Here is a 12,333-nt window from a genome sequence, read left to right on the forward strand (position 1 = left end):
CACACATTGAAAAGCCTTTTAGAAACAAAATATTTGGGTGCGGTGAATCAGTGGGCGCCAGTGTCCATCCCCCCTCCAGCAATGGCCCTGCTGTGACTATACAGGACCCCTCCGCGTTGGTTCACCCGACCAACCGACATCCGTCTTCCCCAGAGAATCTTGCCGCTCAGTTCACACCTCCTTCCCTCAGGCTCTCAAGCCACTGGCTTCTTCTCCTTGCCCAGAGAAGGTGGCAGAGATGGGCAGGGAAGGCTGGCTTCCCAGCGAAGACGAGGAGGAGGAGGCCGCTTGGCTGGCCTCACTGGGTGCTTGGGGGGTGGGGTGGAGAGGACAATACCCACAGATCAGGTTCAGGCTTTTGGCAGCTCCCGGATTCCTAGTGACGCCAAGAGGGCTGCTCCCTTTTTGTCAGGCACCAATCCTGCCACGGGGTGCTTGGCTCCAGCATCCCAGCAGAGTGCTCTGTCTCGCGCTCTCTCTCTCTCTCTTCTCTGGGGCATCAGAGCAGGATCACCTAGGGCTGGCTGGACCATGCCGATTCTCTGCCGCTCACAGATTGTGTTGCTACTCCTGCTGCTGACAGGTGAGTGGCCAGGAGGTTGGGGAGGTCACCTGGAGAGGTGGGAACAATCCCTGGTCTCTTGTCCCAGGAGAAGGAGAAGGAGGAGGAGGAGGAGGAGAAGAATACAGGATGGTGTACTCTGTATTGTTACGAAGGATCACTGCTATACCATTTGGCAGATCCTGGCTTTTCTGAGAGGGGAGTGGAGTCTAGTCGGTTGCAAGTGGGTAGCTCTAGGAGCAAGGACTGCTGGGCTCTTGGAGAGGGGTTTGGTCAATTCAAGGGGCCTAGAAGCCAGGGAGCCCCTCAGCATCTCTGGGTACCAGCTCTAGTTTGGTAAAGGAAAAAGGCTCATGATCTAGACCCTGGGCTCCATGTGAAGGTGGAGGTTGCAAGAGGGAATCTAGCAAGTTAGAGGAGGGAGAGATCCGGCACACAGCATGCCTGAATGATATCTCCACCCCTGGGCATCATCTTAGGCCCCTGCTCTGGCGACAGTCCAGCTGCTCGGCAAGTACATTGCAGTGTTTTTCTCCTGGCGCAAAAGACTTTGCTGGTGGGATTTCTGCCTGCCGTGGATCTAGTAAATACCTGGGGTCCATGTTCCCTTCTAAGCCGTGGAGTCTCATGAGCAAAAATTCTACTTTGTGAGCTACTGGCATTAAAGTTGTGAGTGAGCGATTTGGCTACTGCATAAACTAGTTTGCTCTGGAGCCATCCTTCCTGAGCTAAGACAAAAATGTCTGAGCCAGAGGTTAAAAAACTGTGAGCTAGCTCACACTAACTCAGCTTAGAGGGAACACTGCCTGGGGCCCCTGCCAGCTCATATTAATCATAATCGTACTTAATAACTTAAATAGCACCTCCAGGGCCGAGTCCAAGCCACACTCCTGCTTTGAAGTTTGGGGAAATAGGATGTTTTAACCTTATGAACACCTGAACCTGTCCTTTCGTGCCCACAGAGCTAATTGCAGCTTTGGAGGAATGTTTTGAAGTGTGGAAAAGACACAGGAGGAGAGGGTTAAAGCATCTCCTCCTCTCGGCAACCAAAACAGCTGCTTGGTGCCACTAACTAACTGTTTAAAAATACCATAAAAGACTTTAATCACAGATGATTTCATCTAGCTTGGTCCTCATTGTTCAAAGCGCTTCACACACATGATCTTCTAATCCCCAACAACAGCCCTGAAAAGTAGATCATTATTAGTAACCTCGTATTTCAGAGGGGAGGCCCTGAAGATAGAAGTGAGTGGGTTGCCCAAGTCCATCTAGGGAGTCAGTGGCAGAGGAGCGACTAGAACTGGGGTCCTTGTGTGTGCTGGACTATACCAGCCCAATTCTAACTCTCATAGACATGATTTGGCATGTTTGTGTGGGATACTACACTGCAGAGTTTGATGCTTTGGGGGGATTTCTCTGTTTGTGTCCACGCAGTGCACTACACTTCAGGTCGTATTTGTATTTATTTCTTTGCACTGTTTATCCACAAGCCTGTTTCAGGCTAACCCTCTGAGTCAGGGTGTGAAGCCAGCATCCTGGCAAGTTCTCAGCTGGACCGATACAATCCCTCCTTCTGTACAACCCACGGGAGGGTTGAGTTACCCCTTTGTTCTCCTTTCTGCAATGCCATGCTTGGGAGACTGGAGATGCTGATTAGAACACCCCAGAGACGGATCCGTTGTCGCGCTGGACGAGACACCTCCCTTTGGCATTCCTCTGTGGCTGTGAGTGGCCCGGCCCGGCCTGCCCGGCCCCGCCCCAGATTCCGCGGCATGCCACCGTGGGCCGGAGTTGGAATTTCGGTGGGCTCCTGACAGATTGTGCTTGGTGGACTATCACGAAACAAATACCGCTCAATCCATATCTGCCAAATGCCCCCCCCCCAGTCTTTCCATATGCTTTTCTAACTCCTCCTTCTTTCCTCTTGCAGGTGCTGAAAACAGTTCGTCTCAAAGAGGTGAGAAAAGATAGCCGGGAAGGTACCCTAATAAAGCTGTATGCAGGATACCACAAGAGGTGGAGTTTGAGGCAGAGATGTTTGTGGATAGAGTTTATGGCCTGGGAGACACAGAATGAGCATGCACCAAAATACTTCTGGGCTGGAGCACTCCACGTATCCCTCCCTGTAAGCTCTTTTACTATCCACCTGTGCCAGTCATTCTCCCTGCAAACCTCTCATTTACCTGTCTGTTCCTCTGCACTCCCTTCTTTCTTTAGCATGCGCATCCCTCACTATTAGCGCGTGGCAACCACGCCCATCTACCCACATCCACAGCACGTGTTCCCTCCCTTGAATGAATAATAGCCAAATCATGTCCCCGAAGCCTTCTAAAAACTAGCTGAAGGGGCCACCAGAAAAAGTTGGCTGGGGGTTATTCCATGGCTCCTGAAACCCCAGTTCTGCAGCAGGGGTTGGGGTGGCCATCTGACAGCAATGCTGATCCTGTGAACTTAGGCAGATCCTGAGAAGCCGCCTCAGTGCTTAGTTCTTGTGGCCCTTTCTTACACGCCCAGGGAAATGCTGATCGCCACTTTGGGGGTCAGGCAGCAATTTTTCTCCAGGCCAGTCTCTCTCCTCTGTGGGTGTGGAGGAGGAGGTATTTGTGAGTTTCCTGCATTGTGCAAGGGGGATGGACTAGATGACCCTGGAGGACTCTTCCAACTCTATGATTCTATAGTATGTAAAAAAATTACTTCCATCTCCCTGTAGCCACAGGGATATTCCTAAATGTCTAAGTCCCTGTTCTGTCTTTTTGTCCAGCTCTTACTCTCTCTTTCCTTCTCTAAATTTTGTAAAAAAATTACCAAGATGCTTTTGATACAAACTAACTTCAGCTGTTCGAAGGTGAGCATAGATGATTGACTGATATCCTGCTTTCCTCCCCAGTGGGGACCCAAGGCAGCTTCCAGCATCACTCTCCCCTCCTGGGATTTGAACCTGGGTCTTCCAGATCTGAGTCTGAAACTCTGGCCACTACACCACACTAGGGTTGCCAAGTCCGGTGTCGTGCCGCAGCGGGGGACTCCCGGCTGGCGGCTGGAGTACGCGCGCACGCCGCACGCACATCACCCGGAAGTGACGTGACGACGCCGGGCATGCTGGGGGTGGGGCCACGACCATCAGAGGGAAAACCATAGAGTTTTCCCTCGGATGACCGTGGCCCCGCCCCCAGCGTGCCCGGTGTTGTCACGTCACTTCCGGGTGACGCACACGTCGGGGTGGGGCTCCCCCCGGGGCCCGATCCACCGGCGGCGGGGAACAGGCCTCTGGGGCGGGGGTTTCCCCGCCCCCCGGGGGACTTGGCAAGCCTACACCACACTGGCTATCAAACATGCAGCTCACGTTTTAGTGCAAAGACAGAAACGGGGGAAGGAAGTACAGAGATCGGGGGGGGGGAGACTCCATGTGTTGTGAGGGTTTCCCCCCCACATGTACATAAAACTGATTCTCCTGCATGTGCTGACCATATTTCCTGCTTCAAGACCTACCACAAGAGGTGGAGGTTCAGGCAGAGACGTTTGTGGATAGTGTTTATGGCCTGGGAGGCACAGAATGAGCATGCTCCAAAATACTTCTGGGCTGGAGCACTCCACGTATCCCTCCCTGTAAGCTCTTTTACTATCCACCTGTGCCAATCATTCTCCCTGCAAACCTCTCATTTGCCTGTCTGTTCCTCTGCACTCCCTTCTTTCTTTAGCATGCGCATCCCTCACCATTAGCGCGTGGCGACCACGCCCATCTACCCACATCCACAGCGCGTTCCATCACAACCGTATATTATTTTTAATTGCTTAATTGCTCCCGTTCATGATCTGCCCTGCCCTTTAGACTCAGGAAATCAGCTGGGATTGGCAGGAAAATGGGAAACATGAAAGACTGGGCCAAAACCAAAACTGCCTTACAGAATTCCTGGAAGAGGCTTCGCCTCTGGAGCAAGCCCAGGCAGAAACTCTGGAGCAGCACCTGGCTGGAACCATCTGGCTATGTGCGCCTTTGAGATTCCTGCTTGATACAGAGAGGCTGCTATTGCAAGATGGTTCTCTGTCAGCTGCACACAGAAGACCCCTGCAGACATTATGTTGATGTTCTGTTTATGGGAAGAGAAAGCCTGTCTGGGGCATAGATTTTCCATGCGGGTACAGCTTCCATTCATGTTGTTCATCGCTATACACATACCTTGGTCACATTTTTTCCTCATCAACACATCCCGTTGGCTTTGTTTATTACGCATTGATTCATTTCCTCGTGTTTCTCTCTCCTTAATGTCATCCATCTGACCATCCATCCATTTCTTTGTTTCTACTTCTGTTTGTCTACTATCTGCTCTGGTGAACCTCATGGAACTGATACCAGAAACTAATGTTTAAGAAAATATAGCTTACATGAAAATGTCAAAATCCAAATTGTGGGTATCCAGTCAAGTTATTCTAACTAAATTTTGAAACTGAATCTTCCTTCCTTCCTTCCTTCCTTCCTTCCTTCCTTCCTTCCTTCCTTCCTTCCTTCCTTCCTTCCTTCCTTCCTTCCTTCCTCCCTGCCCACCCACCTGCCAAGCAGTAGAAGATCCATGATTTGATGTACTTTTTTTTGTTTAAAAATCTATAATAGTTGCCATCAGAGGAAAATCAATACTGGATCAAGGTGTAGGAAAGGGGTTGTTAACTCTTTCTCTCTGTTTGTCACTGTCCTGATTTTAACCCCCCATCAATGTTCCCTCTAAGCTGAGTTAGTGTGAGCTAGCTCACAGTTTTTTAGCCTCTGGCTCACACAGTTTTGTCTCAGCTCAGGAAGGATGGCTCCAGAGCAGACTAATGTATGCACTAGCCAAATTGCTTGCTCACAACTTTAATTCTAGTAGCTCACGAAGTAGAATTTTTGCTCACAAGTCTCCTCAGCTTAGAGGGAACATTGCCCCCCATCCCCCAATATTTGCCCTGGAGCAAGAAATGCACAGATTGTTCTATGCTTAGTTCAGCCCCTGGCCATTTCTCTGGTTCGTTCAACCATTTTTTTCTTTCTTTCTGTCCATGTCTTGTGCTTTCTTCCCTCTTACCTGGGCTCCTAACTTTTGCAGTCCTACAGAGACTTCTCAAAATCCCTTTGCTTTTTTCTTCTTTAGGTTTTTTTTTTTGTGCACATCCTCTGAGAGAAGAGATGCTTTTGCTCACTGAAGATAAAAATATTCGGCCTCAGTAACTCTGTGGCTTCCCTTGCATTTGCTATGGAAGAATGCTCCCCTTAAGAGAGCCAGTTTGGTGTATTGGTTAAGTGTGCGGACTCTAATCTGGGAGAACCGGGTTTGATTCCCCACTCCTCCACTTGCACCTGCTGATGTGACCTTGGGTCAGTCACAAGCTCTGGCACAGCTGTCCTTGAAAAAGAGCAGTTTGTGTCAGAGTTCTCTCAGCCCCACCCACCTCACAGGGTGTCTGTCGTGGGGAGGGGAAGGGAAAGGAGTTTGTAAGCCGCTCTGAGACTCCCAGTGAAGGGCAGGGTATAAATCCAATCTCTTCTTCTTCTTCTTCTTAACTCTACCCTCTCCCACAATCCTACATCTCTCTTATCTCCTGACAGTCTGTGGCCGGCCCAAAGTCTCTTCCACTCGGATCGTTGGGGGAGAGAAGGCTGATGAAGGGGAATGGCCCTGGCAAGTCAGCATACGGAACAACCGGCTGCACATTTGTGGGGGAAGCCTCATCTCATCCCAGTGGGTGGTGACGGCAGCGCATTGCTTTGAAGGGTGAGAAAAGAGGCTGCAGGGACACTCCCTCCCATGCACCACTAGAGGGAGACAGAGGGATGGCAGTGGTGTGGGGGAGGATCAGTATAAATTCAGCAGTGGACCAGTTCTATGGTGGTTAATGCCAGAATGGCATAATCTGTGAGTTGTGATAAAAATAATTAGCGAACCTGAAATGTGGGCATCCGGGCAAGGAGTGGCTCATGGGTCCAGTCTATTTATCTTGAGTGCTAAGAAAATGTGTATGAAATGTATTGAACAATCAATTTTCTATAAAGATATGAGCAACTAAGCATCAGGACGCAGATTTTACACTACAGTGCTGGCTAATGAATTAGCATTTCCCCGCTTTTTGGTGTTTATTTGGTCTCTGGTGTAGTGTGGTAAGGCAGATAGGGTTGCCAACTTTGGACTGGAAAATTCCTGGAGATCTGAGAATGGAGCCCACCCATCAATGCAGCCATTTTCTCCAGGGGAACCGTTCTCAGACGTCTGGAGATTAGTTGTAATTCCAGGAGATCTCCAGGCTCCACCTGGAGGCTGGCAGCCCTAAAGCCAGAACATATGGCATGACCCAGGCACCCCCCAATTTAAATCTTGGCTCACTCCAATACAGAGGTAGGCCATTTCCTGCGTCTACATAGCAACCCTGGTTTTTTTGGTGGTCTCCCATCCAAGAACTCATTAGGACTGACCCTGCTTAACTTCCTAGATCTGACAAGATCGGGCTAGCCTGGGTGATCGTAAGGTCTTATAATACTATTGCCTTTGTGGCGACGGGGATTGTAATACTATTGCCTTTGTGGCGACGGGGATTAGAATGGCCACTGCAGTCAGCGGAGAGATTGCCCCAAAGCCCTCCTAACGAACTCTGAGACGGAATAGAGGTTTGGACTCAGCAGAAGGCACTAACTTTTCTTTGGATCCCACCCCCCTCCAGACCACTGATCCCAGAAGAGTACCGAGTGCACCTGGGAGAATATGAGCTTCCTAAGCCTTTGCCCAGCATGGTCTCATCCGCTGTCGTCAAAATCATCGTGCATCCCTATTACGCCGGAGACGGGCTGAGTGCTGACATCGCGCTCTTGCAGCTGGAAGAGCCCATCCGCGTCTCCCGGACCATCTTGCCCATCTGCCTGCCCAGTACTTTGGATCCGGACCCCTTCCCCGTTGGAATGTCATGCTGGGTCACTGGCTGGGGCAACCTCTACCCAGAAGGTAAGAATGAACTTGGCTGGGCCTTGTATGTTTGTATGGGAGTGGGTTAGGGCTACCAGCCTTTAGGAGGTGTACAAAATGGAATAGACAGGAAACAGTGTGAGAGCTAAATACACAAACACACCTGCTAAATACTGGGTTCCATGGATGAGCAGACCCCACTACTAGTGATCAGCTCTACTTTATTAGTGATTTCAGCAAGTACAAGACGAAATAGCATGCAATTGCCACACCCAAACGCACCCCACTCCCAATTATAGTCTGTTTACATAACATTACTTCTTGATTGGTTACTTCCAGAGTCCTGGTGGGATATTGTTCTTGGGCTTCAAGCTCAGCCAGTCTCTGGTAGAGTGGTCCTGGAATGTTTCAGTCCCAATACATAACAACACCCTTGTGTAAAAAGGCTTTGCCAAACATCAAAATAAATCTTACTGCACCATTCGACCAATGTGTGTTATATTAAAAAGACTTGTTTGTTACTTCTTGAAAATGGTGGCTAATCAGCTCAGGAAATGTACATACAATGTTGCAAACAACCATCAACCAACCCTATAATATGAAAACTTTATAGAAAAAGCAGCTAATCAGCTCGGTAGCAATTATACATCTAGCCTTGAAGTCCGACGATCTTGGCTCTGCTGTGCAACTCTGCAGCTAGAGACCCGGCAAACTTGGCAACAGGAAAACGCACCCAAAGTCCCTCGGTTTGGCTGTAGCCTTTATCGCAAGCCAAAATCCTTCTTCAGAGAGCAGGACAAAAACTTCACAAGGTTGGCACAAAACCTCAATGTTCAATGGTCGGACAGCAGTCCTTCAAAGTTTAATTACTGGCAAGTGAATACGAAGGCCACTAATTAAACTTTGAAGGACTGCTGTCCGATTGTGGAACGTTAATGGTGTGATATGTGCTTTAAAATTTACAAGAGTTGGACTTCAAGGATAGATGTATAACTGCGGCTGCTCTGATTAGCTGCTTAGCCGCCATTTTCAAGAAGTAATAAACAAGTCTTTTTAAAATTCATTGAATGGTGCAATAAGGTTTGACGTTTGGCAAAGCCTTTTTACACAGTGGTGTGCTTGTGTATTTAGCCTTTAAGAGGTGCCTGGTGATCTCCCGGAATTACAAATGATCTCCAGACTGCAAGTTTCGCTGGAGAAATTTGATGCTTAGAGGTAGACTCTATGGCATTATACCCTGCTGAGGTCCCTCCTCTCCCCAAAGCCAGACCTCCCCATTCTCTACCCCAAACCACCTCTGAAACGGCTCTTGCCTTAAAAAAAACCAAGTCTAGCTTGCCACCTAGTGGTGCATAATGCTAAAAGAACCAGAACTTCTACCTCCCATACAATCTTAGGCTCTCCTGGCTATTCTCCACACAATGCCATACAATCATTATTATAATCAGGGCTATTTTTGGGCAGGAACGCACAGGAACGGAGTTCCGGCTGGCTCCCAAGTTGGCCACGCCCAGCAGGAACTCATTAGCATAATAGGCCACACCCAACAGCAGGAACTCATTAGGATTGGCTACATTAGGGGTGTGTGGCCTAACATGCAAAGGAGTTCCTGCTACAAAAAAAGGCCCTGGGTTTTGACAACAAACAAGGTAAACAGAATAACAAGCAAAAGGTGGGTGTGGCTGGATGACCACACTTCTGGTAACATGGGGGTGCGGCCTAATGTACCAATGAGCTGTGCTGTCAGGGGTGTGGCCCAATATGCTAATGAGTTTCTGCTGTTGGGTGTGGCCTATTATGCTAATGAGTTCCTGCTGGGCTTTTTCTACAAAAAGAGGCCTGGTTATAATTATTAATTATTACTGTTGCAGCAACAGGTGTAGCAGGTTCTCTGAATTCCTAGTTTTTATTTAACAGGTTAGTCTTTAGCGCCTTACCTTGAGAAGGTATACCTTTTTCTTATGTCTACAATGCAGTCCTAAGCAGAGTCACACACATCCTTGTAAGACCATTGACTTCAGTGGAGCCAGAAGGGTACCTTTGTGCTTAGGTTTGCTCTACCAAAGTCCCACAGGGAGTGAGCATGAGAAGAAGTACTGAGCCTGCCTCTCCAATTTGAGCCCAGTCTCAGTTTTCCTCCCCTTCCCCAGCCCCCTTTGTCACTCGGACCCTGCAGGAGCTGGAGGTGCCAATCCTAGGCGTCGAGGAGTGTGACCGTATGTACCACAACAACACTTTCTCCGACACAGAGGATGTGCCGGAGGGCTACAAGTTGATCCACAAAGACATGATCTGTGCCGGGTACCCAGAAGGAAAGAAGGATTCTTGCCAGGTAAGATCCCTGGGCCCCGATCTGGATGGCACAGGCTAGCCTGACCTTGTCAGATCTCGGAAGCTAAGCAAGGTCAGCACTGGTCTGGTTAGCACTTGGACAGGAAACCACTGAGAAAGTTGAGTGAGGCTTTGCAGAGGCAGGCAATGGCCAATCACCTCTGTTCATCTCTTGGATCGCCAGACAGAGCAGAGAGCAAACAGCCTACTTTTTTTGTGACAAGGGGGTCTTGTTTCTTTGGATGTTGGTCATTAAATACAGCTAGCTGTGACCTTAGCATCAGAAATGGGGATTTAATGAAAAAAGGTGCTTCCTGTAAATAAGGAGGGGAAATGGCCGCTTCTGGGAGCATGGAAGGTTCTAGTTTTAATGGAAAAGAGGATGATTTTTGAATGCGATGTTCAAAGCTCGGAACAGTGGTTTAAAGCTAATGGCAGTGACTAAGAGAAGAGGAAGGGTTTATACCTCAAATTGCATTACTGATAGTCTTTGTTTATCTACAAGCAATGCTCCCTCTAAGCTGTGGAGTCTTGTGAGCAAAGATTTTGTGAGCTACTGGCATTAAAGTTGTGAGCGAGCAATTTGGCTGCTGCATACATTAGTTTGCTCTGGAGCCATCCTTTCTGAATGAAGACAAAAATGTGTGAGCCGGAGGCTAAAAAACTGTGAGCTAGCTCACACTAACTCTGCTTAGAGGGAACACTGCCTACAAAGCCTGATATGTGGGCTATAAAGGGATTAATAAAATGTTGAAGAGCCATTACATGCCTGTGTGGAGAAATATGTTTTAATTGGACTGTCCATAACCTTGACCCTTAGACTTAGTTTTAACATTTCCCCCTGCCTCTTAGCAGAGAACAGGCAGGGGACGGGAACTCAAGCCTCACCCAGCAGCGTTTAGAAATGCTAATAGCCTGCCTGTCCAGAGACAGTGAAGTGGTTAACTCCTACCTCCAGCTAGAAAGTGACACCTAAGCAAGGAGGACAGATTTGGGAAGATTAAGATGCTAGAAGGTCTCTTTCTGGAGATTTCAGGAAAGGCTTCTTTGATTGACAGGGGGGATGGCAAACAGAGATAATAAAAACCACTGGCATGGAGGGGCTGATTTGATCAAGGAGGAAGGAGTTCTCACAACATCTGGGCTCCTTCTGAAGGCCGCCATTGCTATATGGAGGGCTGCAGTCCTGAACAAACACTCTGAGGTAATAGGAAGCTTTTAAAGTAAAGGTAAAGGTTCCCTTGCTCGAAAGCCAGTCGAGTCCGACTCTAGGGTTGCGGTGCTCATCTCTGTTTCAAAGCCGAAGAGCCAGCGCTGTCCGAAGATGTTTCCGTGGTCATGTGGCCGGCATGACTAAACACCAAGGCACACGGAACGCTGTTACCTTCCCACTGAAGTGGTACCTGTTTATCTACTTGCAATTTCTTGCTTTCGAACTGCTAGGCTGGCAGGAGCTGGAACCAGAGACGGGAGCTCACTCTGTCATGTGGCACACTCGGGTCTCGAACTGCTGAACTACTGACCTTCCACAGCCTGCAGTTCAGCGTCTTAACCACTTGAGCCATTAGAACCTTACAAATTCTCAGTTAAAGAGCCTGCCTTAGAATGAGAGCTGCCAGGGCACGAGAGAGCCAGCGTGGTATAGTGGTTAAGAGCGGCAGACCCTAATCTGGAGAACCGGGTTCAGTTCCGCACTCCTACATGTGAAGCCGGCTGGGTGACCTTGGGTCAGTTGCAGCTCTTTGCTCACCTTTAAAAGAGTTAGAACTTCAGGCTGCCAGACAATCCTCAGCTCTCCCGGCTATGCCACACACAATGCCATACAATAATTAATTAATTAATTGCAAGGGCATGTACAGAGTGAGGGACAGAGAAACTGTGTGTTTCCACCTTTCTTTTGGGATCCCTAGTGCTAGCTTTTTCTGTGCTGAGAGTATGCTTATAGAAATGTTGTTTTTAATGAATGTTTTGTCATTTTTAATGCTGGCAGTTGTTCTCTATACGGCATTGACGTCCACCCTTTGAACACATATGGGCACTGGGAGAAGGGAGTGCCGTCAGTTGGCAAGTTGCTAATCTCCAGTGATGCGCAAGTGCAGTGTGCTGTCCTTGTGCTAACCAGATGCTTGAATAGCGGGAGATGTAGGCATGAGGTGGGGCTTTAGAATGGCATGCGGGAAATGGGAGCTGGGAGCCTTGGTCATCTCAGAGGGTAATTCCTGCAAAGGCCAGGTGGTGGCAGTCATGTACCAAAAGAAGGAGGGACCACCCCTTCAAGGTCTGGAAAGCTGGGAGAGGAGCACATGACCAAGTGGAGGCTTGCACGGTGGCTAGTGCCCAGAAATCTTTCAGGCAGGGTTGCCAGATCCAGGTTGGGAAACTCCTGGAGATTTGGGGGTGGAGCCTGGGGAGGAGAGGGCCCTCAGTGGGGTACAAGGCCACAGAGTCCAGCCTCCAAAGCATCCATTTCCTCCAGGGGAACTGATCTCTGTAGTCTGGAGATGCGCTGTAGTTCCAAGT

The 12,333-nt window shown here is 49.0% G+C and overlaps 1 protein-coding gene across 1 annotated transcript in view; it reads left to right on the forward strand.

Annotated features, from left to right (window-relative positions):
• The first annotated feature begins 367 nt into the window (after positions 1-367).
• Positions 368-12,333, forward strand: part of LOC107119128 (serine protease 33-like) — an 18,645-nt gene continuing 6,679 nt past the window's right edge. The window contains exons 1-5 of the mRNA XM_015421572.1: positions 368-583; positions 2,493-2,519; positions 6,138-6,303; positions 7,244-7,521; positions 9,633-9,814. Of these exons, the coding sequence (XP_015277058.1) occupies positions 532-583; positions 2,493-2,519; positions 6,138-6,303; positions 7,244-7,521; positions 9,633-9,814 (705 nt within the window). The 5' untranslated portion in view covers positions 368-531. The remainder of the gene's footprint in view (positions 584-2,492; positions 2,520-6,137; positions 6,304-7,243; positions 7,522-9,632; positions 9,815-12,333) is intronic.

Source organism: Gekko japonicus, unplaced genomic scaffold (genome assembly GCF_001447785.1).
Source record: "Gekko japonicus isolate JY-2015 unplaced genomic scaffold, Gekko_japonicus_V1.1 scaffold1445, whole genome shotgun sequence".
NCBI lineage: Eukaryota > Metazoa > Chordata > Lepidosauria > Squamata > Gekkonidae > Gekko > Gekko japonicus.